The sequence below is a fragment of the Dromiciops gliroides genome, chromosome 4, assembly GCF_019393635.1.
Source record: "Dromiciops gliroides isolate mDroGli1 chromosome 4, mDroGli1.pri, whole genome shotgun sequence".
NCBI lineage: Eukaryota > Metazoa > Chordata > Mammalia > Microbiotheria > Microbiotheriidae > Dromiciops > Dromiciops gliroides.
Genome location: NC_057864.1, coordinates 103,901,321 through 103,928,744, shown reverse-complemented (window position 1 = coordinate 103,928,744; position 27,424 = coordinate 103,901,321). Strand labels below are relative to the sequence as shown.

The 27,424-nt window shown below is 45.9% G+C and overlaps 1 protein-coding gene across 3 annotated transcripts in view; it reads right to left on the bottom strand.

The window, feature by feature from the left end:
- Positions 1-488: 488 nt before the first annotated feature.
- CNTN2 (contactin 2) overlaps positions 489-27,424 on the bottom strand; it is a 55,909-nt gene continuing 28,973 nt past the window's right edge. For 2 of the 3 annotated variants that reach the window (XM_044002839.1, XM_044002841.1), the window contains exons 5-23: positions 26,934-27,029; positions 25,234-25,443; positions 24,582-24,681; positions 23,668-23,843; positions 22,665-22,801; positions 21,976-22,105; positions 21,673-21,823; positions 21,416-21,543; positions 20,800-20,975; positions 19,633-19,753; positions 18,970-19,128; positions 17,149-17,298; positions 14,226-14,296; positions 13,200-13,434; positions 12,655-12,770; positions 9,187-9,373; positions 8,755-8,867; positions 5,632-5,800; positions 489-4,656 (exon numbers count right to left, since the gene is read on the bottom strand). In XM_044002839.1, coding sequence (XP_043858774.1) covers positions 4,547-4,656; positions 5,632-5,800; positions 8,755-8,867; positions 9,187-9,373; positions 12,655-12,770; positions 13,200-13,434; positions 14,226-14,296; positions 17,149-17,298; positions 18,970-19,128; positions 19,633-19,753; positions 20,800-20,975; positions 21,416-21,543; positions 21,673-21,823; positions 21,976-22,105; positions 22,665-22,801; positions 23,668-23,843; positions 24,582-24,681; positions 25,234-25,443; positions 26,934-27,029 — 2,735 coding nt within the window. In that variant the 3' untranslated portion in view covers positions 489-4,546. The remainder of the gene's footprint in view (positions 4,657-5,631; positions 5,801-8,754; positions 8,868-9,186; positions 9,374-12,654; positions 12,771-13,199; positions 13,435-14,225; positions 14,297-17,148; positions 17,299-18,969; positions 19,129-19,632; positions 19,754-20,799; positions 20,976-21,415; positions 21,544-21,672; positions 21,824-21,975; positions 22,106-22,664; positions 22,802-23,667; positions 23,844-24,581; positions 24,682-25,233; positions 25,444-26,933; positions 27,030-27,424) is intronic. The other variant, XM_044002840.1, reaches the window with a different exon arrangement.

Below are 27,424 nucleotides of genomic sequence, written 5' to 3'. Positions count from 1 at the left end.
CCCCCCCCAAGCTAACAGGTATCCTATTTCCAAAGTGAGCTCTTTCCGTTCGACCTTCCTCCCAAGGCCATGTCAGGGAGGACAACCCTGTTCTCCCTTGGGGGCCTCTGTTGCTAACAAAATACTGGGCTAAATGGACCATAGATCCGACACACTATTGCAGTACCTGTGTTTCTTAAGGAAATGGAACTCAACAAAGAACATCCTCCATGATCAGGGAAAGGTTGACTTATGAGGCAGGAGCTGGCCCAAGTTAGAGAATGTTGACACCACTGTGAAGTGATGTTGTCAGATAATGAACAATCACGGGCATCCTGGGCCTGAGAAGGAAGGTATGTATATGGAGCAGGGGGAGACCACCGAGAATGGGGAAGAGAAGGTGGAAAGGGGGAAGGGGACATGAGAGAAGGTGGGAAGAGGAAGGAAGGGAAGTGGGGAGATGGTGAAAGGGGGGAAGGGGAAATAAGAGAAGGTGGAAAGCAGGGGGAGGGGGAAGGAGGAGATGGTGAAAAGCGGGGAAGGGGGAAATGAGAGGTGGGGAAAGGAAGGAGAGGAAGGCAAAGAAAGAGAAGAAACAATGAGGAGAGTGGGAGGAGGAGGGTGGGGAAGAGATGACTGGAATCAAAAGACTGCATCAGTCTGCTCAAGTTCAGTGTCAGACCAGGGGGTCTGGCTGTGGAAACGACTGGATCCTCCATCTGAAGGAGTCACTTCGAAGACATCATCTGCCTGGTCCCAAGCAGGGCTCAGCATCTTGAGCTGCTTCTTTCCTTAAGGTCTCTGGGTAGGAGGATTCCATTATCTTCCCTCAGACATCATTCTAGGGTTCAGCAAGTTTCCTGTTGTCCAACCCCAGTCCCTCCTGCTGTTTCTTTGCCAGAGTGCCCAGGATGGAAGAATTGATCAGCTCAGAAGCTCACCCCTGAGTCTGTAGAACTGAAGATAGCAGACTGTGGGGACCGTTCTCACCATGCCAGCCTTTCAGAAATCAAGAAACAGCCCAATGAACAGGGGGTCTCTGCATCCCCAAAGCCGTGGTTCTGAAGGTCCCCAGATAGACAGAGCAGTACAAGTCCCTCTCCTTTCCACTGAGTTTCTTAAATGCACACCTGGAGAGAGCTGCCCTCCGCTCCCAAGGGGAGGGGGGTAACATCTGGAATGTTAAAGCAACAAGGAAACCAGCGGAGGGAGAAGGGTACCCACTTTTCTCCACCAAAAGTACACAGCTGAAATTGGCTCCTATGGCACCTCCCCCCAAGCGCTCTCCTTGGAGAAGTCTTTGCAAGTGGTAGGGGGATCAGAGAGAAAAAACCCCATTCCCCAGTCCACAAGGCACTTGTATAGGCAAACTGCTAGCTTGGTGGTAAAAACAAAAGAAAAAGAAAGCACCTGTATTTTTTTTTGTCTCCTCTTCCAGGGCTGCAAATGTTGGGGAGGAGGAAGGGAAAACTTCTGATATGGAACAGAGCTGGGGCTGGGGGTTGCAGAGATCTGAGCTGAGCGAGCTAAGAGACAGCAGGGAGGTACCTCTCCTCCCTAGGTCTGTCCTCAGACTGCTAGGGTAGAAACTACCGATGGGCTCCCTGGAGGAAAATAATCAGAGGTCCCTTGGGCAGGAAGGGACTCCCTCTGACTCCTGGCAGGATACAAGCCATCCCATTTTGTAAGGCCCCTAATGGATGGAGAGTCCACAGCTTGCCTTGGCCACCTGTTCCAGCATCAAACCTTAAGCAACAGTCTCTCTGTATCCCAGCCTATTTCCTTAGCCTCCTTTGCTTGGTTTAAATCCCTTCCTCAAACTTTCCTATGGCTCCCCAGGCCTTCAGAGGTATGGGATGCTGAAGGCAAAGGTTCGGTCTTAGGGACTCACCTGGTCTTTTGTTTTAGACAAGGTAGGGTTTTCCTGGGATAAAACCTTCTAACACACACACACACACACAGACAGAGACAGAGACAGAGACAGACAGAGACAGAGAGACACAGAGACAGAGAGACGGACAGACAGACATACACACACATACAGTAACAGTTCTGTCCTACCACTGCTTCCCTCTTCTCAAAGGCCTCCTTGACTAGGGAGGTTGAGGAGCTGCTTGCCTGGGGCAGGACTGGGTTCTTCAGCCCGAGAGCCCAGTTGATTCCTCGGTCCAAAAGGCCCCCCCCCTCCCCCGTTGATCTCTGCCTAACACATGAGGGTTTTGCCTAACACCTATTTCCCTCTGGCTCCCTATGCCTACAGGCAGTGAGAAAAGAGAAGGTGAAGTGAACCCTCATCTGCATTTGTGAGTCAGTCCCCCACCTCAAGGTCTCTCCAGCCCCCAAGCAAATACCTCGCCTCCAGCTCCTCTCTTTCTGAAGGAGAGATGAAAGCAAAGAGAAGTTTAGCCACTGGTCGAAAGTCACCCAGATGAGTGGGAGGGAGGAAGCATCCTGCTCAGAGGGGCTGGCTACCCCTTCTCTCAGCTGATGAACCATATAAAGGCTTCCTTCATCTCCCTTTCAGCTGATCTTAAACTCTCGATCCTACCACATGGGTAGGTGGGGTGAAGAGGCCATGGGGACCAGGGGGACATCAGTCTCTCCACTGATTCTGCCTGCCTCTCAAGGAGCAGGAAGGGGGGGGCAGGAAGTTCACCAAAAGAAAGCTCTCATTAGCATAAGGAACGCAGACCTGCCCTGAAAATAGAGCAGGACCTAAAATATATATAAAAATGATACTAAAATAGAAATCTCACTGTAATAACTACAGAATAGAAACAAACCCTCAGGGAAAATGGGCCACAGTGAGTGATTCCCAGTGGGAATGTGCCTTCCAAAATGGCAGACCCTGTGTATGGGGGTATTCAGGAGAGGCTCGGGGGTATGGCTGGGCTGGAGGAAATCAGTGTCTTAGTCTTGGGCCCCTTTCTCAGCTGACCTCAGAGGAGAGGATTGAGGGAAAGTCTACTGCTGTGTGGACAGAGGATATTGAAGAATTACAGACCGGGATGTCCTCGTGAATCTGAGCATACAGGGAGGGGTAGAGAGGCTGAAGCAGCCCCCTGGGTGCCTAGGGACCCAATTGGTAAGCCTTTGCCAAAAAGGCACAAGCCACTCTCCTCAACTACCTTCTGCCCATTTACCAGATTTTTCAAAATATGTTGTAGCTGGAGACTTTATAGGTCATCTAGTTCAAACTCCTCTTATTATAGATGGGGAAACTGAGGCCCAGAGTAATTAAACCTACTTTTCTCTTTCTATGAATTAGGCTGTGGCCTGTTATTCCCCCTGTTTTGCCTATTCCTAACACTCCCTGGAGCACAGGAAAGACCCTCACTTTTTCTTGTGGCCTCACACTCTGAGGCAACACAAAGGCAAGCCTTCGGTGGAGGGAGGGATGGATGGAGAGAGGCCACTAAAAATATCCCAACATGCCTGGGGAAGTGAATTCTGGCATGCATCCTCTGTCCCCAGCAGTCAGGCTCCTGACTCTGGAATTCTGGGAACTAATCCTTCCCCCCAAACTCCTGGCTAGAGCTCTGGGTCCTGCAGAGGCAAGGGCAGAGGAAAGGATCCCTCCTACAGGGCAGGGAACTACAGATTTGGAAGGAAGGTCTTTAGGATTTACTGGAGGAGCGAGAAGGGGAGGAAACTGAGGCAAAGTTGTCAGGCTCCCATGCCCATGTGGGGTGGACACCTGACCAAGATGGAGCCCTTCTGTCTTGCATTCCCCTCAAGCCCAGCCTGTTTTCTTTGTCTTCATGGACTTGTGAATGTAATTGCTGGAGTGTCAACCCCAAGGGCAGCGTCATTTTAATCTTGGGTTGCCTTTTGGCTGAGTTCATCTTCCCAGAAGCTGCAACCTTCAGTCAGTTTTGAAAATCATTTTCTTGCCTCCCTCTCCCCCTTATTTCTGGGAACCCCTTTTGTGCCCCCCAGTTCCTAGAATCAGGGGATTTGCAGTTGTTTCTCTTAGCTGCCCAGAAGGATGAGGAAAGCCCAAAGGTTAGATATCAAGCCCTTCTCCATATCCAGTTGGGGGTGGGCAGTTCTCGGTCCCTTTGCTGTCCTCCGCCCTCCAGGTCCACTTCTCCAGCTCTGGGGCCATCCTGGCCTATATCGAGGCTTCCAAGGTAGCTGGATCCAGGTATACCCAGGGTCCCTGAAGGGTGCCATCCGTATTGGTCCAAAGGACATGGGTCAACCCCCCCCATCCTCATGTCCATTTAGTTCTTTCCATCCAGAAACCCCAGTGATCATGGGTCACAAAGACATTGGGTTCAAGATTTATCATGGATTTTTTTGTGCCTGTTTCCTCTGGGTTATAAAGGGTGGGGAAAAACTCCTTCCTTGGGTTCTGGTCCCCGGCATATATGAAATGTCCTAGCTCCTACAAAAAAGGGAATTGTTTAAAGTTGCTGTTTAAAACCAGTCCTCTTGGGGCATATAGTATGTTGAGGTCCTTAGCATCGGGAGAGTGTGCCAGGGGCCAGCTGGCTCTGTTCATCCCGAGGTATCTGTCCTGTTGTCCAGGTCTGGGCTGGGGGAGGGGACCAGGAGACCAGGATCAGAGCTCCAAGTAGCCAAGGAGGGCCAGCATCACCAGGGAATGGGAGAGGATGGTGCCCAGGTGTGGGGTCAGACAGATTGCTGAGTTCTCCACCATCATACTCGTGCCTGAAAGCAGCAAATAGGAATGTTTGGTGAGCCAAAAGGGACGGGGGTCCTCCAAGACTCCTAACCCATTGGGTCAGGGTAATGACCCAGTCTTCTAAACCAACCCAATCCAATCCAATCTGATCCAACCCAACCCAACCCAATCCAATATAACCTATTCTAATTTAATCTAAGAAATCTTCTCCCAGGATATGACCAGACCTAGAGATAGTCCGGAAAAAGCCCTGCTTCAGTAGAAGTACATTGGACTTGGATAGAGCAGACCTGGGTTCCAATCTTGACTTCTCTAATTACTAGCTGTGTCATTGTGGGCAGATCCTCTAAGCCTTAGTCTTCCTGTCTGAAAAGTGGGGATATTGATAATGTTAATTATTAATTAGTTACCAGTTAATTCATTAATAATACCCTATCTAGAATTCTGGTTGTGAGGACCAGATGAAATAATGTCTATGGTTGATAATTTTATTAGGAGAGTCTGTCTAAATGTGTGGACAGGATTGAGTGTTTCAGCATCTGGATGGCACTTGCAGCTTTCTATCTGTGAATAGTAGAATTCTAGAGGCATCAGAGGTCATTTTAAAGATGACAAAATGAGGCCCAGAGGAGGTAAGGGCATATGGTCGGTGTGTGGCCATTCTAAGACTGTGCCAGCAAATGGTAGGTAGGTGGCTATGTGTATTTCACCCTTCCTTCTTCCTCTGAAATGGGAAGCCTCATCTATCACTGACTCTCAGGATATTCTATTATTGGCAGGGGATACATAGGGGAGAAAAAAAGGCCTGAACTGTTTAGCAGAGAACAAAAAGTGGCAGGCATGTGCTGACTGGGCCTGCTTTCTCTCTCCCTAAAGGGAGACAAGGCTGGGCTGGCCAGCCTGACACCTATACTCCTTGGTTGTGTAGCCTCAGCTCTGATTGGTGGAGGAACTGAAGGAAGAAATGTGGGGGAGGAAGGGAGAAAAGTGGGTAGCAGCACCTCCATTCCTCACAATGTGAACCTCAGCTGGGATTCCGTCACCTCCGGGTCCCGTGGCCCGAATCTGCACTAGAGAGTGGCTGGAGTCCTCAGGGACGGAGATCTCAATCCAGTTCTTGTTGGCCAAATGGAGTATGGGGGCAGAGTGCAAGTCATTCCGGTACAGCATCTGGTAGAAAGACCTCCAGTTGGAGTTTGCTCTTGGACTATGCTCTTTGGTTTCCATGAGAGCTGGCCTCTAGGGAGAGGGGTCCACTAGGGCCATGGCCTCAGAGTTCCCATGAGGCCCTGGGACATTGCTCTTTGAACAGCAGATGCTCTTGCTTTTACTGATGACCAGTGTTAGACAGTAGGAAAATTAAATAGTAATTACTCTCATTTACATAGATATCTTTAAGGCTTTCAAAGCACTTTACAAATGCTATCTCATTTGATCTTCAGCAACTCAGGGAAGTGAGTGCTGTTATTATCCCCATTTTACTAATGAGGAAACTGAGGCAGGCAGAAGTTAAGTGACTTGCCCAGGGTCACAACAGCTAGCAAATGTCTGAAGCTGGATTTGAATTCAGGTTTTCCTGAGTCGAAGTCCAGAGCTCTATCCACTGTACCACCTACATAACAGTTATTGGCTATAATAGTAACGAGATGCTAAAATATATTGCTAGGGAATATAGTGGAAATGCAAAAGAAAAAAGTAGAGAGGACTGGCTTTGCCATGTATTTCCTGATACCTTTCTTCTTACCAGTCCCCTAGGTTCTAAATTTCCTTTCTCCCACCAATCAAGATCGGGTTCTTCTTGGATGGGCTATGCCTCATTGGTCACTCAGAGATGTAGAAGGGATTGCAGATGTCACCCCTCCCTATCCCTATCCAAAACAGGAACTTCCCTACACTATCCTTGATCATCCAAGGGGGTCACTCAGCCTCTTCTTAAGGACCTCCAGTGATGGGGTTCTAGCTACATCTCTCAAATCAGTCTATTCCACTTTAGATGCACTTTGGAATCTCGTTACTCTTATAGCCAGGAAACGGTAGATAGGTGGCTCTGTGGATAGAGTGTAGGACTGGGAGTCAGGAAGACCTGAGTTCAAATCTAGCTTCAGATACCAGATGTGTGATCCTAGTCAAGTCACTTAACCCCTCTCTCTTGCCTCAGTTTCCTCATCTGTAAAATTAGGAGAATTGCACCTACTTTACAGGATTCTTGTGAAATTCAAATAAGATTAACATTTGTAAAGTGCTTCAAAAACCTTTAAATGTTAATCAATGCTATTGTGTGCATTATGTACAAATATGTATTTATACATAAATACATAATGGAGATTTTATATACATATTGTAGAGGGTCCCAGAGTAACCTTCCTTCATCCCTGCCCCCCCCCCCGACTTATTCTTGTTGGTTTTGTTTGTATCCCTTTTCTTTCCCCACTTTCAGTTGATTTAAAAAATACTCTATTTTCTTCCAAATTACATGTAAAAACAATTTTTAATATTTAAAAAAGTTTTGAGTTCTAAATTCTATCCCTCCCTCCCTCCCCTCTCCCCTCCCTGAGATGGTAAGCAATCTAATATAGGCTATATATGTGAAATCATGTAAAACATTTCTATATTAGTCCTTTTGTACAAGAACATTTTTGTGTGTCATCTTCTCTCATTACAATCTAAGCTCCTTGAGGGCAGACACTGTCTTTCTTTTTCACTTGTATTTGTTAATCCCCAGTGCGTAGCACAGTACCTGGAATATAGTAAGTGCTTAATAAATGCTTATTTATTATTATTATTACCTCTACTATACAGAGGAATCTACATACTTCTTTGTCTCTCTGTCTCTCTATGTGTCTCTGTCTCTCTGTCTTTCTCTATCTCTCTCTGTTTGTCTCTCTGTGTGTCTCTCTGTCTCTGTCTCTCTGTTTTTATCTCTGTCTCTTCTCTCTCACCAAGTAACTCCCTGACACACAACTCCCTTCACGACCTGGCCAAACCCTCTTTCTAGACTAACTGGACATTACTCTCTGTCCTGCCCTCTGCAGTGCAGCCAAACAGCTTCTATTTGTTCCTCACCCGTGGCATGCCATATTCCATCCTTTGTTATTAATTCTTTTTTTTTTTTTTTGGTGAGGCAATTGGGGTTAAGTGACTTTCCCAAGGTCACACAGCTAGTAAGTATTAAGTGTCTGAGGCCGGATTTGAACTCAGGTCCTCCTGAATCCAGGGCCGGTGCTCTATCCACTGTGCCACCTAGCTGCCCCCATATTCTATCCTTTGCACTAGCCGCCCCATGTTCCCAGAATATACTTTGTCCTCACCTCCACCTCACCATCCTTCTCTTTCTTTAAGGTGAATTTTAAGCATCATTTTCTGAATGCATACTTTCCTGATTTCCCACAAGTCAGTGCCCTCCCTCTCAAATTATCTTGCTTTTAAGTATTTGTCTTTATTTGCACTCATTCACTTTGTATTTATGGTTTATATTTTTATTTATACTTGTCTTAATCATTACAATGCAAGTTCCTTATCCTTACCAGTAGAAATTGTTTCATTCTTTGTACTTATGTCCCAGTGCTTGGTACATAGTAGGTGCTTAATAAATACTTGGTTGATTGATTTTTCCTAGTGCTGCCCATTGGAAGAACTAAGTGAAGAGAATCATCAGAGATTAATAAACATATCCTAGAATTTTCTTACCAACTGGGAACCTCTGGGGCTTAGCTGGTCCATCCATCTGTTTCCAGCTCCTAACCACACCATTCAGTTACCTGGAGATTCCTTTTCTAATGCATTTTCTCTATGTTCCCTAGTGATCTATTTCAGTTTATCAAGACTCTTAGAAGTCAGTAAACATTCCCAAGTCCCTCTTCCTGCATCAGATAGCTTCTGGTCATTAGTGGAAACACAGGGGCAGCTAGGTGGCACAGTGGTTAGAGCACCAGCCCTGGAGTCAGGAGGACCTGAGTTCAAATACGACCTCAGATACTTAACACTTACTAGCTGTGTGACCCTGGGCAAGTCACTTAACCCCAATTGCCTCACAAAAATAAATAATAATAATAATAATTAGTGGAAACACAAAGCAGCTGGTACTTCCTATTCCTGCTTTAGGGGCTCCCTGGCAAGGGCCTTACCTTGTAGCCAGTGACTGCAGACTCATTTCGTTGAGGGATGACAGGGTCCCACTTAATGTTGAGGCTGGAACTGGAGAGTGTCCAGGAGATGTTACCTGGAGGTCGTCTGGGAGCTGAAAGGGAAAAGGTTGGGGGCAGGGAGGGGTCATGGATTTATTTTCCCTCTCAGCTGCCCTCCCCCTGGGCACAGGAAACACTAGTGTCTGCCTTCGGCAGAGATGTTCAGAGGCTCCCTGCAAGACACAAACCCCAGGGAAAAAACAGAAATAAAAAGGAAGAGGAAGCCTCAGTTGCTAATTTCCTTTTGGTTCCATTTCTTATTTTTCCCCCAGTTTATGGACCGGCCCCTATATGCTCAGCAGGGCTCTCTGAACAGGAATGGGCCCTCCCCCCCTCCCTGGGTTCATCCAGCTGACCGCTCTGTGGACTCACGAGGCTTCATGGTGGTGGCGTTGGTGGAGGGACTGGCAGGCCCAGTGCCTGCCCTGTTGTAGGCCCGAACTGTCACATGGTACTTGGTATTGGGTTGTAGGCCAGTAACTCGGGCACTGGTGTCCAGCCCTGCTGTCCTTACACGGTCAGCCGCTGCCTCTTTATCTCCGTCTTTCCAGTAGCGGATCTACAGAAGCCAGAATCCCCAGCTTATCCCCACCTTCCTTTGTGGCTTAGGCCAGAGACTGGGAGCTGGGACCCGGAAACAGGGGATGACTGCCAAGAGTTCTTGAAGATGGATACCTAGAACTCAGCCTCATGAAGCTATTGGATCTTAGGAAAGCTTACAATCAGAGCAGGAAGAAATCTTAGAATTCAACTAGTCCCACCCCCTCCTTTGCAGATGAACGATGGGCCCAGAGAGGTTTTCTCCAGGAAGAGTTTCCCAGGAGCCATATCCATATCACGAACTAGGACATGCTTGTCAATTATCCCATTATCCCACTTATCCCCGACACCCAACAACCTTTGGGCAGTGCTCAACTAATTTTAATATTGCCTAATTGTCATTATCATCACCCACTTCCAAGTTCAAGAACTCTAAACTTACTTTATCTTAACAATCTTTTCTCTTTCCATCCCTCCCATCTTTCTATACTCCTTCTAAAACTACTCTTCATCCTCACCATGACCTCCAGATCTTCCAATCCTCGGTAGAGCCTGAGGGCTCTAGCTGGGATAGCTACCCTCCTCTGAAATCCCAGTCTCCACCTCTTGTCCAATTCTATGCCCTGTTCTCAAAAACCATATTCCTCTGTCCTACTGTTGACCGCATCTCCCAAGTCCTAACCTGGGATCACTTTGTCTATTCATCTTCTCTCCTGTTAGTGAATGCCATTAAATGGAACTGGAAGAAATTATGAGACAGTGTCGATTGGAACCAAGACAAATCATGCTAGCTAATCGACAATTGGACTTTTACTGTTGTAAGGCAAACCTCTTTAATTGATTTCCTATCCCATTCATCACAACTGCTATTCCAAACCTCTTCTCCAAGCCTCTCCTACCATTTTCCCCTTATCTCTTTTCAGCTAAAGATCTCACCTAATACTTCACCAAAAATTTGAGGCCACAAACCATGAACTCCTTCTCCCCTCTGACATCATTGCCCACTATGTCCTCCTTCATCCCAGTATTGGTTGATTTGGCCAGTGATCCTTCTGCTTGCCAAGGTCTATTCCTTTCCATGCACTCTTATTCCCACACTCTCCTGTCTTTTTCAAAAGATTGCCTTGGGGCAGCTAGGTGGTGCAGTGGATAGAGCACCATCCCTGAATTCAGGAGGACCTGAGTTCAAATCCAGCCTCAGACACATAACACTTACTAGCTGTGTGACCCTGGGCAAGTCACTTAACCCCAATTGCCCACAAACAAACTCGTCTTCCCCGACTTTAAAAACCCTCACTTGATCTAACTCCCTCTGATAGCTACGGCCTACATCTCTCCTTCTTCTTTGTGGTTAAACTACTTGAAGTCTTGGCAATAAGTGATTCTGCTTCTGCTCCACTCACTCTCTTCTAAATGCTTTGCAATCTGGCTTCCGACCACATCATCCAAGTGAAACGACTCTTCCTAAAGATAACAATCTCTTGGTTGCCATGTCTAATGGTCTTTTCTCTGTTTCATCCTTCTCAATTTTTCTAGAGCACTGAACCCTATTGACCGTCTTCTTTACTTCCTAGATACTCTCTTCTCTCTGGGTTCTGCCAATTCTGCTCTCTTGGCTTTCTCCTGCCTCTCTCCTACCTGTCCTTGGTCACCTTTGCTGGATCCACATCACACTCCTTAATCATAGATGGTGTCCCCCAAGGCTTTGACCAGGGTATTTCCCTCTTTCCTGTCTGTACTCTTAGGATGATTGCCAGGTTTATTTATCCAGGCTTGATCTCTCCCCTAATCTCCAGTCCTATATCACCAACACCATCTTTCTCTGTTTGCTTCCTTGGTGTTATCCTTAACTTTGCACCCCGCCCCCAATTCCCCATACTTGGTAAAATCCAATGACTCTCTATTACCTCTAGGATCAAATATCAACTGCCCTATTTTCTGGCCCCTTTGCACCTTCCCAGTCTTTTTACATATCACTCCTCCTTCTACCCCCTCCCCACCTCTGAAGACTGCAATCTAGCCATACTGACTTGCTTGATGTTCCTCATACATTTCATCCCTCATCCCTGTGCTTTCCCTATGTCTGGAATGCTCTTCCTCCTAAGTGCCACCTCCTGAGGAGGTCTTCCTCTCTGAGGCTACTTTAGTCTATTTTGTAATAATTTTGCTTGCATATATATGTACATATGTACACACATATGAAAACGTGTATATATACATATACACACCTGTGTATATATAAATACAAATCTATCATCTATCACCTATCATCTATTATCTATCTATCTATCTATCTATCTATCTATCTATCTATCTATCTATCTATCTATCTATCTATCTATCTACCTATCTATCTATCTATCTATCTATCTATTTATCTATCACCTATCTACTCCCCCCATTAGAATGTAGGCTCCTTGAGGGCAGGGACTATTTTTGCTTTTCTTTTGATTCCCAGTGTCTGGTACACAGTAGATGCTTAATAAATGATTGTTGATTAATCATCAGGAAGGGAAAGTCAGAAAGAAAATGACATTTGCAAGATGCTTTCGCACCTGTTGTCTCATGCGGCTTATACAACAGTCTTGTGAGGGAGATAGAGTAGGAATTATTATGCCCATTTTACAAATAAGGAAACTGAGGTCTCAGAGGGATAAACTTGACTTGTGTCTCAGGTCCCAGGCAAAGTGAGATAGATAACCAGGACTTGAACTTGTTCCCTGACTCAAAAGCCAGTCTTCCTATTGTACTTCAGGCCCAGCACTATCCCTTGCACCAGTAGCACCTAGCTGCCATTATTATTATTATTATTACTCTAAGGTTGAGAGTTCTGATTTTTCCTCATTTCTCATTCACCATCAGCCTCACTCAGATTCTTTGAATCAGATCATGGGAAGACCTACATTCAAATCTCCTTTGTATTACTTACTGTCCCATGACCTTGTGTAAGTCCCCTATAAGGACATTGGATAACATGATCTATTCAAGGCTCCTTTTTGGTTCTAAATTCCATTAAACTTATGAAACCTTCCCATTGGTCAGGGGTCACAGGGAAGACACTACCAAGCTCTAGAGCTCCTAGGTACAGTTCTGGTAGAATGACATTTTAAAGGGGGCTATGGAGTTCTCCGAAGAGTTTTGAGGGTCAGAACCTCCTGGGTCTCCTCCAGAGATGTGTAGAGTTGGATACCTTTGTGGGGGTGGGGGCGGGGTTAAAGTGATGGCTTCACACCTTGAGGATCAGAGACTGAGCTCATCCTCCTACCTGTTTTCTGGTTGGGGAGGGGAAGCAATGCTTACCTCATACCCCAGGAGAACCCCGTTCATGTCATCCTGATGTACTGGTTCCCACATCACGTCCATCTCTGAAGACAAAGTCCCCCTGGCCTTGACTTTGGCTGGGGCCACCCTGGGCTCTAAGGACCAACACGGGAAGTGATTAGGTTGTTGGGGTTACCCAGTCTCATATATATGAGAACCCTGCACCTTGGTCCTTAGGGACCCCATATGCTGTGTCTTCCCTCTGCCACAGATTTTCCCCCAGGGATTGTGGCCCATTTGGGCAGGAACCAAACCTTCCTCAGCCCATGGTGATCCTAAAAATGAACTCCAAGGAACCATTCCATATTGCCCAACCACCCTCACTGGCTGCTTAGAAACAAGGCCCAGGGCTAATTCCTTTTTAAATGCATATTTTGTTTTCCCAGGTTTTAGCCTCTGCCCTTGAGTGATGAGGATGGGAGTTTGTTGGGGAAGAAGTATTTGATCCCTGGTCCTCCAGCCTGCAAATGCTAAAGCAAAGCCAGTTTATGAGAGAGTATGGGAGCCCTGGGGGTGCCACCTACCTTCCTCAGCAGAGTACACGACTGTGGTGAGGCTCTCAGGCCCCTCCCCCTGGCGGTTGTATCCTCGGATCTTGACTTCAAAGGGTGTATAGGGCCGGACGCTTTCATTACGATAAACAAAGTGCAGGGCATCAGCGTGGGAGACCTTGGCCCTCTGCCAATCTGAGCTGCCCTGTCTTCGGAAGGACAGCTGGTAGCCGAAGCCTTCTCCATTCTGGTATTCCCGTAACATGGGCTGCAGGGGTGGCAAGAGTATGGGGTTAGGGGCCACAGGACCTCATGGGGCCCTTGGGGCAGAGGGCCTGGCTTAAATCCTGTGCATCGTCACCTGTTGTCCTTGGGCAGCCACTTTCTACCTCCAGACTTTACTCATCTGTAAAATGACGGGGTTAGATGTTTTGGGGGGGCGATGAAGGTTAAGTGACTTGCCCAGGGTCACACAGCTAGTAAGTGTCAAATGTCTGAGGCTGGATTTGAACTCAGGTCCTCCTGAATGCAGGGATGGTGCTTTATCCACTGCGCCACCTAGCTGCCCCTTCCAGTTCTAAATCCAACCATCCCAAGACATGTCTCCATCTCCAGTCACCCCTCAAATCATAGTGAGAATAAAGATGTATGTGTCTAGGATAGGCAAGATCAAAGACTGCCAAGAGCTCTGCTGCAATGGTGGAACAGACACAGGTCCAAAAGGAACAGGCTGTTGGCTGTCTGGCAACCTCTAGAGCTCTCCTCTCTTCCAAACTCTTTGAACCTATCTTTCATTTCTCTTCAGGTTAAATAAGGAAAAGAGGAGGAGACAGCACAGTACTAACTGGCTCTGGAGTCATGAAGACCTAGGTTCAAATCCTGTCTCAGAGACTAGCTGTATGGCCCTGAGCAAGTCACTTAACATCTGTCTACCTCAGTTTATTTGTTTGCAAAATGAGAGAGGGGCGGGCTCGATGACCCCTAAGGTTCTTTCCAGTTCTGCATCTGTGACCTACAAGCAGGACTCATTCCTAAATTCAAGGTCTCTCTTCTGCTCACCGTCCAGTTGATAATGAGTTCACCAGGGGCACCACCTCCTCCACTGAGTCCTGAGGGTGCTACTGTAGGAGCTGTAGGGAACATTAAAAGACACAGATGTGACCTATTAACATCCTGTTGAGTCCTGAGGATGCTACTGTGGGCATTGAAAGACACAGATGTGCCCTGTTAATAACATACCATTTTCTGAACAGCCATCTTGTGAGGAAATCCTATAGAGATATTAGACCTCTATGGACAGGTCAACTACTGTAGTTAGTGGGCAGAGAGGGGAGAAAAGGGTCTCTACCTGAGCCCTCCAGAATCCAGCTAGACAGATTCTTTGTCTTCTCCTAAGTGGCAGAGGCCACTAGAATTACTTCTAGGGGAACTAAGAAGATGGAATAGCCTAACTAATAGTTAAGTTAAACAAACAAACAACCCCCCCCACACACACACATTTATTTTTGGTACATTATTATTGTACTCCCCCCTCCACCACCACTTGACAGCTGCTTTCCTTTCCTCATTCTCTTCTTCTTGGACCAATGAATTTTTATGCATATCTTTTGTTTTTACATCATGTACATTTCTCAGTACACATCCCTCTCCTTTTCCTCCCAGAGCCATCTCTTATAAATGTGTAAGGGTGGGGGTTGAGTGTATCAATCAAGTCAATTCACCCCATCCAGTTTGGGAATTTGTTTAATTAGACAATGCTTATTTGTTACAAATGTTTCATTTTAATTTTATTTTTCAAAGGTGGGAAGGGTGGGAGAAAGAGAACACTGATTTTTGTAAATTGGAAAAAATGTAATTAAAAAAAAGAAAAGAAAATCATTCCCAAATCGCCCCAGGTTAGCCTTAGAGCCCTGATAGAACAAACACTTGAGTTCTAGGCACCCCACAAGTAGTAGTAATAGGGTATAAAAAAGACTTAAAAAGAGAGTGGGGGAGTTCAACAAAAATAATCAATACAATGAAAAAGTTTGACATTTCATGTAGTGTTCTATACTGCTAGTCTCCCTCCCCCCCCCAAAAAAGAAGGGAGAGTATCTCTCTCCCTCCCTTCTCTAGGCTAATATTAAAGTGAGACTGATTTCCCTGAGCTCAGCTAGCCTAACAGGGGGCAGAGAGCAGGGGCAGACAGATGCACATTTAAGACCCATACTTTAGGACTATGACTTTGGCATCCTTGTAAAGGTTGAACTGGAATGGAGAGAGACTGGAAGCAGGGAAACCATTTAGAAGTCTATTGTAATAGCACAGGTGAGAGATGATGAAAGCTTGAAACTAGTGTGGTAACTGTGTGGGTGGGTAAAGAGAAGCAGATTTGAGAGATGTAGTAAAGATAGAATTAATAACACCTGATAGTTGATTGCATATTTTGAGAGAAGGAAGAGAGAGGAATTGAGCTGACTCCTAGGTTGCAGAGGTAGCCTGATGAAGGTAGAGTGGCAGTGTAGGATAGCCCAGGGCTAAAATGTTTCTGCAGATAAAACACCAAGTGGAAGCTTGACCTTATAGTGAAAACTAGTACAAGGGCCAGGAAGCAGGAAAGATGAATGAAGGCTGAGAGATGGAAGTCTGGGAAATCAAATTGTGAATACTAGGCAATGGAGGAGCACCAGCTGGCTCACTAAGTCATGGGCTACCCCCTCAAAATCTGATAGAGGTCAATTTAGGACCAAGAAAGGAAGTCTTGCTTCCAGAAAGTGGCACCTGAAAATGGTCATAGAGGATCAAGTGGAAAGGTATTTCCAAATACAGAGAATTACAGAATTTCAGAGATGGAAAAGACCTCAGCAGCCATCTAGTACAACTCAAACACAAACGTAACCTATACAATATGGAGCCATCTGCTTTCTACCTATTTGTTCTAATTTTGTCCTATAGGGCCACAAAAAATAAGTCGAGTCTGTTCCACATGAGAACTCTTCAAAAACTTGAAATAGCTATCTTTTTTGTTCCTGTATACACACACACACACACACACACACACACACACACATTCACACGCTCTCTAGTGTATTACTCACATTTTAGGAAAGATAGTGATAGGGGAGACATAACAACTATTTTTTTTTTATTCGGAATAGAATTTGATTTTCCAAAATATATGTAAAGAAAGAACTGATAGTATCTGAAAACGGATGGAAACACATAACAACTATTTTCAAGTATTCAAAGGGCCATGACATGAAATAATAATATGATAGTAATACGTAGCATTCACATAGTGATTTGAGATTTGCAAAGTGGTTTACAAATATTATTGCATTTGGAAGGAGGATTGTTCTTGTTTTGAATAATTAAGAGCAAAGGGTGGAAGTGGCAGTGGATGTAAAGAAAGAATTGAGAAAATAAAATAGAAGAGAGAAAAATTTCTTAACAACTAGAGCCATCTTGGATAGACTGTGGATTCCCCATCACTGGAGATCTTTCAAGCAGAGATGGAATGACTATTTGTCAAGATGATGAAGAGGGAATTCCTTCTCAGCTAGGCACTCCCTTCCAGTGCTGAGATTTTATTACTCTGATTCTTTCTCTGAATGTAGTTGGTGGGGGGGGGTGGAGGAGCAGGGGAGGGTGTGATTCTTCATCAAAGCATCCTTCCAGACATTACCTAACTGAGTGGTAAGCAGCAGGAAAGGGAGAAACAGTCTACTCTCCCTCTTCCATCAATTTCTTTGTCCTCAGGCTCCCCCCACCATTAGTCAACCACAGAACATCAGTGGAAAGGGCACTCAGAGATCATCTACGTCATCGTATCTTCCTGCCATCACAGACAATCCCTTCAGTGATTTCCTCTTCAACTCTAGAGCCCAAGAGTTCTAACTCTTAGGTCAGGGCCCCTTCTCTCTCACCCCTCCCCCAGATGCAATGTCAGTATCTCTATTTCTACCTTCACACTTTTTTTCCCAGAAAAGTCCAATTCCCAAACCTGATTCCTTGGTCCGGATTTTACTAGAGGGTCCACTGGGCTCCCCTGTGCCCAGGATATTGCTGGCAAGGACCCGGAACTCATAGTCCATCCAGGGGGTGAGGCCCAGCACCTGGGCAGTCTCTGCATTCCCCTCAATATTGGAAGGATCTGTAAGGCGAACAAAGCACAACATTCTTGTTACCCATCATTCTCTGAATATAAGGTAGTGTGGTTGAGTGAGGAGAACACTGGGACCAGGAATAAGGAGATTTGTCTTCTAGTCCCTGCTTTACCATGAGTAACAATCATAATAACAATGATGAAGTGTGTCAGTAAGAATTATATTAATAATGAACATTAGTAATAGCTAGAATTTATAGAGTACTTTAAGATGCACAAAACATTTTACACACGTTATCTCATTTGATCAGGTCTGTGTCAGTGGGTAGGGAAGAGGGAGGCATGAGTGAGAAGTTTCAGAAGTGAAAAATAAAATTAAAAAATTTTAAAATATTGGGGATCTGCTGGTAAATAGTCTACAATCAGCTCTCCAAAAAAGGCTTTAACCATGATACATTTTATTCATCTGTATTATTAACATTTTTTTCTATCATTTTCTTAAGTCTAGACCATCAACAAAATAATAAATAAAGCCTCAATTTGAAGCATTTGCCAATATCTGAGGTGTAAATGTTCCAACTTGTCAGTTGACTTTTGTGAGCATTCAAGATGGCTCCAGTAGACCCTGGTTGAGTTGATCCTCACAACCATCTTGGGAGGAAGATGCAATTATTAGCTCCATTTTACAGATGAGGAAACTGAGGCTGAGAAGATCTGAGGGTTAGTGACTGAGGTGGAATTCAAACTTAGGTCTTCGAACTCCAAATCCAGCACTCCATCTACTACACCGCCTAGCTCCCTAACTTGCTATGTGATCCTGGGCTTCACTTTCCTTCTCTGCTTCCCAGTTTCCTCCTCTCTAAATGGAGGACATTGTAGTAAATGATCTCTAAGTTTCCTTCTGGTGCCAACGTTCTAGGTATCCATGAGTTCGCCCTGGGAATTTCCAAATGTACATTTTCGTTCCCAACAGTTTCCCACCTGGGCTTGGCTCCCTGTTTTTCAAAATCTTAGCCATCTTTTAAGGCCAGCCTAAATACTGCTTCTTTTATGAAGTCTTATTTGATTTTCCCCCAATAAGGGTGTGGTAGCTCCCTTTTGTGAGGTTTTATAGCATTCTCTTTGTAAATAACATGAATAGTGGAGGACACTAGACTTGGAGGTGAATCACACCTCTAACCCTCGAAAGACCATAGGTTATAATCTGGTTCATCTGTTCATTTCACAGATGAGGAAACTGAGGCCCAAAGATATAAAATAGGTTTTAATTCTGCCTCTGCTACTTATTAGCTAAATGGACTTCGGCAAATCACTTTATCTCTGTGTGCCTTAAGAGCCTCATCTAATCTGTAAAATGGGAATAATGATACCTACAATCAGTCTATCCTTTCAGGATTGTTGAAGATAAATAAATGACATGTATGTGAAAGAGACAATTATGATCATAGAATTGTGCACAAACTGCTTTGTGGTATACAGGTCTGATCTCCCCTATTATAGCTAAGCTCCAGGAGGGCAGAAGCAGCATTTTATTTATCTTTACATCTCCCTCAGTACCTTCTATAGGGCATTGCACATACTGGGTGCTCAGTAAGTGTTTAATGAATATAAATGAATGGACTTGATGAATGCTGGGAGTTGGGGAGGGAGAGAGTAGGGGAAAAGGCTGATAGGTGGGGCTCTTGGAAGCCCAGGTCTGGCAGCCCCAGAGATACTCACTGGTCCGGACCTGCTTCCACTTCCCATCAGGCAGGGATCGGGCTTGGAGGGTGTACTTGGCAATCGGGCTGTGGTTGTCAAAGCCTCGGCTCCAAGTTAGTTGGACAGTGGTGTTGCTGATGTCTCTCACAACCACTCCACCAGGAGGACCTGGAGGACCTATTGTGGAATTGGGGGAGGGTTAGGACTAAGGAGTCAAACCCCAGACTGATTCAGGAGCCTGTTTTGAAGGAGTGTGATACCTTGATGGGTCATTAGAGGGTATGACTAGGACACATTAACGGGTGGTGTTTAGGAAGAAGAAAACAGTCAGCGTGTGGTTGTACTGTGGGGTGGGTGCATGCTCCAGTCCTAAAACCAAAGGCTGAAAGGCACTTGCAGAGGTACATCCAGGATCTAAGACTGCATGCAGGATTATATGCAATTTGTCTTCCTAAGTCTCAACTCCTTAACAGAGTAGACCTTTAAAAAATCGTGGCCCCTGAAAAACCAGTATTTACTCCTTTAAGGGGCATGTGAAAAGCAGCAGGAAATACCCTTTTCTAAAGGTTCATCAGGGAACCAGACAAGAATTTGTGGAGAGAGGAGTGGACATGGTAGGATGGGGTTGGCCCTGAGAGTGGGGTAGGGGGTCCAGCAATAGCCAAATCAAGGGTCAGTCACCTCGGACCAGGAGGGTCGCGGTCTCTGATGTGCTGTCTACCACGGTCTGGGCCATACATGTATACTTCCCGCCATGGCGCAGCTGGGCATTCAGGATTGTCAGGTCCCCAATTGTTTCTTTCTGCACAGAGGGGAGACAGAGAAAGAGACAAGGTCAGAAGACAGAGTTCAAAGGTTGAGGGAGACTTGGGCTAGGAGGCAGGCCACCTGTGTTTGACTTTCTTTCCAGTCCCTTAGGTGACCTGGGAAAAGCTTATAGAATTCAACAGGGCTCAGTTTCTCCATATGCTCAATGGAGAGATTCATACTATCCAGGATAAAATGAAATAACACATGGGAAAATATTTGGGAATGCAGTTTCTTAGAAATATAGCTATATTTCATTTGTTCACACTATAGGCAGAAGGAGAGGAAAACCATAGTGTTGTGCTGATGCAGAAAACCCCAAACTGCAGATAATCAAAATACACCTAAGTATTTTGATTAGTCATTAGAATACATTGCAAGAATTAGGGAGAAGGCAGAGGACAGCAGCTAGAATGATCTTTCTGTTTCTATTTGGTCTGGGGTTGTATTAAAAAATGAAGGGGTGCAGTGGATAAAGCACTGGCCCTGGATTCAGGAGAACCTGAGTTCAAATCTGGCATTAGACACTTGACACTTACTAGCTGTGTGACCCTGGGCAAGTCACTTAACACTCATTGCCCCACAAAAAAAAGAAAATGAAACAGTGTTGCCTGGTACTGGGGAAACAGATCCAGAAGCATACTAGGTGGCTGGAGGATTTTGTATTTAACACAGAATCCACAGAGCATTTCATTCACTTTCAGAACCTCAAGAGATGGCTGACCAAGGAAGAAAGAGAGGTTATTCACACAATGAGAATACTAGAAACTCCCTTTTCTATAGCCCATAACAATATAGCTGTGAGGGAGGTAATATAAGTATTATTAACCCCTTTTTTAGAGTTGAGGAAACTGAGACCAGAAGTTAAGTGACTTACCCATGTCATTCAACCTATTAGATGTCAGAATCTGGATTGGAATCTAGCCAGCCAGGGGAACAAGGGGTGGGAGCAATGGCCAAGCATAAGCCTTTCCTTGGTCCCTTGGGCTTCTCAGGAGTGGGAAGGGGTCATTGAGAATGGCACTTGGCCCTAGGACTCACCAAGCTGGCTCTCCGGTAGTGGCCACCAGATTTATCAAAGTCAATGGGGAAGCCGTCTAGGGCCCAGGTGAAGGTGAGGTCCATGGTGGGGTCGTGGGAGGCATGGCACTGCAGAGTCAGGTTCTCACCCAAATTGATGTCAGCGCTGGATGGTGCCAAGGTGATCTTGGTGGCATCTGACAAGGGGAGTGGGGGAGTAGGGGGAGCCCAGGCAGAGTGGGATGAGCACATGTCTGAGACTGTCACAGAAGTGGCCTGGGAGCAGGGCAGGGTGGGAAGCTGTGCCATAAACCCCAGCAGTGGGACTGGAAGAGTTTTGGGTACTCCTGCTTTACACAGCTTGGGAAATCAGGGAAAGGGTATAGGTGGGTCCCATGTCAAACATAACCCCATCAACCTCAGAACCAACCCAGGAAGACAGAAAACCAAGGATAAAAACTAGAAATAGAACTGGATGGAGAGGTGATTCCCAATGGTAGCTACACCAACTAACGTTGGTGCCTTATAGACAGTGAGTGCTTAATAAATGTTTATTAAACTAAATCGAATTGATGATCACCATGTTAATAGAGTAACAGGATTGTCCCTCCTTCCTGGCTTTCCTTGTGGTCCCTACCTCGGACAGAGAGGATGCCAGTGCTATTGGCTTTGCCCATGAAATTCTCCGCAAAGCAGGTGTATTTCCCTTCATCTGCCCGACTGATGTTCCGCAGGATCAAAGTACCATCTGGGGTAATGGTCACTCTGCATCAGAGAAAGAAGGAAGAGGGATAGAGATTGGCATTGGCTCAAGTGACATCCTAGGCTTGCTCCTGAGAACAGGGAGGAGGAAAAAGACAAGGAGGCAGAGAAGGAAGAGGAAGAACCTCATACCTGCTGCTGTTGACTAAGATCTCAGTTCCTTTGCTCCAGAGCACAATGGACTTGGGAGCTGACCTGGGCTGGCAGGGGATGAGAACCTCTCCCCCTCGAGCAGCGGGGATCAGCCGCCTAACTGGATTCAGCCGGAAATCAGGAGCAAAGGCTAGGGGGAAGGGAAGAGATTTTTATAGTGAGAGTTTCCAGAGTGACAACTACTTGGTACAGGTGATCAAATTCGATTCTTAATCTAAGAACAAACTTTCTAACCGGAGCTGTCCAAAAGTGGGATATGTTGCCTCCGATCACCGTTTTTACCTTGTACTGCCAGTTCAGCACTGGCATAGATGGTGCCATGCTTGTTTTCTGCCACACACTGGTACATGCCAGAGTCCTCCAGGACCAGCTTGGAGAATTTCAGGTCCCCACCAGAAATTTCTACGCGGTTCTGTGCAACAAACCAGGATGGGAGAACAGATTCAGGAGTGAAAGAGTCACACAGTCAGAGTCACAAAAGGGCCAGACAAGAGCATCAGGGGCTGAGACACCTGTGAAAGTTAGAACCCTTGATGCAAGTCATTGGAAGACAGCATTGGGCACTGGTTAGGGCTAGGCTCTTAAGGAATCAAGTTATAAAGTTTAGAAATAGCAGGATAATTCAATTCAACCCCTTCATTTGACAGATGAAGAAACTGAGACCCAGAGACATAAAATGACTCATTCAGGTCCACAGAGCTACTTAGTGGAAGCACAATCTCAGACCTGGGCATCTTTCCACTGTAATACAAGATGAGCCTCCTCGAACACTCAGTTGCTCATGATTGTTAACCAGCTTGAAGGAGTTGGCAAGTACCTGTGAGCCAGGAAAACTTTGGAGCGTGCAGGACATGAGCTTAACCAACCACTCACTTTGACAGCGTTTAACCCCATCAGCAGGTGGGGCTGCCTTGCATGGGTCTCAGGGAGACACACTCTATGGTCCTGCTTCCCACCTCTAGCCATCCTACCTGGGAAGCCAGGGGATCCCCATTCCGGAGCCACCGAATTGTGGGCCTTGGCTTGCCAGCAGCTGCACAGCCCCAGCGCAGATTGGAGCCAATGTCGGCTTCGGTGTCTGAGATGACCTTGAGCCACTCGGGCTGAGCTGTTGGAGGGAGGAACAAGGGAGATGGTAGCTCAAGAGAGAGAGCTGTGTGAGGAATAACTTTGGTGTTGTCGTGCCCATGTTTGACAGCAGATGGCACCCGTGGCATATTTAGGGATTACAATGCAACCAGATTGCAGGGGGAAGGAGCAAGTAGGTATTTCTAGAGTTGGTATTTAGTAGTTGTATCCATAACACAAAACATAATGGTAATCATTGGGACTGCGCCTGTGATTTCACTGGCAGAAGGAACTCCTTGCTGGGGAAAGTCCTTCTAGGTTAGTACCTTCTCTGAAACTTAAGAGTTTTATGAACTTATACAAAAGTGCCTTGAGCAGGTATTGAGGACATAAGTCAGTACATCTATTAAGGTATGGCATGCCAGGCACTGTGCTAAGCACTAGCATTGAGAATTGAAATGACTTGCCTAGGGTCAAACAGCCAATATGTGTCAGGGACAGGGCTTGAACTCAGGTCTTCTTGGCTTCAAGGCTGACCTATCCATCCACTGAGCTACACTGCCTCCATAATTGTAATAATAGCTGACATTTGTATAGTAGCTTATTGTTTGCAAAGCACTATTTTACATACTACACTTCATAACAATTCTGCAAGGATGCTGCTATTTTCCTGACTTAGAGCCCCACTGTTGATGTTTTGTGGGCTCCTTTCTAGGCTGTATCAGCTGATAAGACAAGCCCTCTGCTCAGGTGTCTCCTCAACCTTGGTCCCACTCGTATGATGTATCTCTGAGCACAGAGTACTTTGGGATGAATGGAATCAATCAGCAACCTTTCAGCTGTAGTCTGATGTCTGGGGTTCCCAAGGAAGAAGCTTGGGGCACAGAGAATCCCCCTGGTCCTTACCTTGCACGATGATTCGGCCTTTGGCAGTGTCCCGGCCTTTGGAGTTCTCTGCTTCACACTCGTAGGTGCCTTCATCCTCAAAGCTGACGCTGGGGATCTGCAGTGTGGGCTCGGCAGTGGCCCATTGTGGAGGCAGTGAGTCATCCAGTTTTCTCCATTTGATCCGAGGGACGGGGCTGGTAGGAGGAAGTAGGGTGGGAGGGGGAGGAAATGCCAGACTAGGAGCTGGACTGAGCTAGAGCACAGAACCTTCTCTCCTCCCAAACACCTTCATCCCTACTCAGATCCTCTGTAGGACTGGTTTATGGAATGTCAGAGCAGGGGGTGGGGGGAGAAGTCCTTCAGACTAGAGAGATGGGAGGAGAGAGGTGCTGAGCCTGGGCTGGGGCTCAGGAGAGAACAGGTTCCAGGAGGGGGCGGGCAGAGACACATCTCTTATTCCCTACATCTACCAGGCGCAAGAGGCAGAAAGACTGAGAGGTGATGCTTCAGTGCATAAGCTGCCTATCTCCTTCCCTCCCCCGCTTCTCCTCTCCCCTCTCCTTGGTCCTGATCGTGGGATCAGAGACAGTCCTAGCCAAAAGGTAAGATTCGTGGTTTGTCTCCTTTGCTATTCTCTAACCCAGGCTCAGTCCCCTTCCCTTCATGTCCCCCGTCACAACACTACTCTAGCCCCACCTGTTTTCCTATCCTCTGCCTCCTGTCCTGCATCATCTTGTCCCTCAGGGCCTAATCTCTAGCCTTCCAACGTGACACTAGCTAACAGAGGGACTGATCCAGGCTAAGATGTCACTGAGCACTAATGGCTTATAGAAGATGGATACAAGGAATAAAGAAATTATGCTAAACCCTAAGGGCTGGGGGTGGGGAGGGGCTTTGGTCAGCAAACTTCATCCCTCTTTGCCATTACTCACTTCCCAAAAGCAAAGCACTCCAGGGTGACCTGCTGTCCAACCAGTGCATAGGTCTCCAAGGGGAATCTGGCCTTGATGCTGGGTGAAGATGGACGGGAGTCTAGAGGGAGGAGCCATGCAAATGAGATGCAAATGAATCCCCTGAACCAATAGCTTTGGATCTCACCATTGCTTAGAAACCAGGCCAAAAGGATTGTTTATTATTATTATCATTATTATCAATAATGATAATAATAACTAGAATTTATAAAAGGCTTTATGCTATGCAAAGAACTTTTTATATATTATCTCATTTGTTCCTATGTGTGGAGGGAGGTAGGGGAAAGTGGAGCGTGTGACCTAGTTTAACTCCTAGGCAGGAAGCTAGATAGCTTTTCAGAGGGAGTCAGGTACTCTATTTAGAGGATTTACCCTCTCTCCCAGTCTAGGTCTGAATTCTCCCAGAGGGCAGTAGGACATTTGTCAAAGGTATTCAGAGGAACTTGTTCTCTGGGTACTAGCAGAGGAAGGAGGGAGCTGTAGGCATGGGCCAGGCCTTGTCAAGGGGATGATTGGTCTGCTCTGGAGAATCTCTTTTTGATGATTGGTAGTTTCTCCCTGCCCCCCCCCCAACCCATCATTTTCCACATGTGCCAGGTTCTCTGAGCCTGACCTTCTGCAGCCAGGTTGAGTTGGGCAAACTTGCTAAAGACACTCTTGGTTATGAAGTCCATGTGGCTGGTGGCCAGGCAGGAGTAGTTGCCCAGATCAGAGGCATTTGTCCGGGCGATGTACAGGTTTCCAGTTGTCTGGGACACAAAGTGCCGCCCATCAGTTGGGATGAAATTGGGGAACTCATTGAGAAGCCAGCGGTAGGACAGACCTGAGGTAGGGAGATAGGGAGGGAGTTGTGCCCCGAGCAGACCTAAGGGGCCTCTCTCTGGACACACAACATGTAATGCCTGGGTGGGGGAAAGGGGTTATGGAGACAGGATTCATTTGGTTACTACTCTTGGCTGCTCAGTCCCTCAAAAAAGAGGTTGCATTCAACGATTCAATTCACTTTGTTACAAACACTTACTATGTAACCAGGAGCTGTTCTAGGTACTGAAAACCCTAGGTTCATGGATTTAGATGGGGAAGGATCCTAGTGATCAAGATCTTGTCCCAAACCCTCATTTTATAGATGAAGGAACTAAGAACTAGAATGGGAAAGTGATTTGTCCAATTAAGCATATAAGTTACAGACCAGGATTGGAACCAAATCCTCTGATGTCAAATCCAGTATTGCTTAACACTGTCTCCAAAATATAAAACCAAAACAGACCAGAGCCTTAAAACATTCACATGGCAAGCATAAGGAACAGTGGGAGCAAAGACACAGTGTTGAGAGACCACAGTGTGTGTTGGATAATGGCACAGAATAAAGAAAAGGAAGGGAATAAGCATTTATTAAATGCCTACTATGTGCCAGGCATTCTGCCAAGTGCTTTACAGATCTTATCTTGCTTGACCCTCACAACAAAATCCTGGGATATAGGTGCAATTATTAGCCCCATTTTATAGTTAAGGAAACTGAAGCAAACAGAAGTTAAGTGACTCAGACTGTCCTGACTCTAGGCCCCAACTTTATCTACTTCCTGCTACACTGAAGCCTAAGTGGGCAAGTCAGGTTACTGACAAGGTCTCAAGAAGGCTTCTTAGAGGAGGTAGCATTTGATTGCCATGCAAAGGATCTATTCAACAGGCAAAGAGGAGAGGGAGAACACTCTGGGCATAGGGGGCAGCATGAGCAAAGGCAGAGAGGTGGGAAATCACAGTGTTCCAGGTGGTGCTGGTAGTGGTGGTGGTAGCAGCAGCAGTGGTGGTGGTGGTGGTAATGCAGAAAGTTGCCAAGTTTGGCTAGAGTATAGACTTCAAGGAGGGAAGTAATGAGAGATGAAGATGGAGGGTAAAATGACACCCAATTATGGAAGGTCAGATGGTGACTGATAATTATAATAGCTAACATTTATATGTTCTTTTCATATATTGTCTTATTTGAGCCTCACAACAATCTTGTGAGATAGGTACTGATACACCCATTTTATAGATGAAGAAATAGGTTTAGAAGGGATTAAGGACCTGAGGCAGGATTCAAACCCAGATTTGCCTAATTCTAACTCCAGAAATCTACCTGCTATACCACATCACAACACTTGAATTGTAGGTACCTAGAACTATGCTCCCAAGAGAAAAGTCTGAGCCTCTACCCCTTCTTTTCTCCCCCTCCAACACACTCTCTTTCCAAGGATGTCAGCCAGTGCACTAGGGTTTCAACAATGTATCTAGGTTTGTTTCTTTGTCTCAGGTCTGAATGACTGCATGACTCACCTGGGTAGTGGGCAGGTGGGTTGCAGGGCAACATCACCCCCCAGCCCTCATGGGTTTTCACGGGATCTCTTTCCTCCTTGGAGAATTCCTGCAAAACTAGATAGTAACAACGGGGGCTTATTACCATCTTCTACTGGCCCAGACCTCAGGGTCTCTGACCCAGGTAGTCAGCCTCTGTCAGTGCCCTTACCATGGAAGGCTGTGGGGTATAGTAGAAAAATGCTGTTATTTATTACTTAAAATATTTATTTATTTCATTAAATATTTCCCAAGTACATATAAATATCTCTAAAACATTTGATTTTTAAAATTTTGAGTTCCAAATTCAAGATGCTGTTATTTAGAGTTGGAACTTGAGTAGAAACCCTAACTCTGTCACCACTCAAGTGACACTATTTTTGGTCCCTCTTTATTTTTCCCTTTCAAGGCTTTTCAGAGAGAGAGAGAGAAAAAAAAGATACTAATTTATACTAAAGTGTTAGTGACTTAAT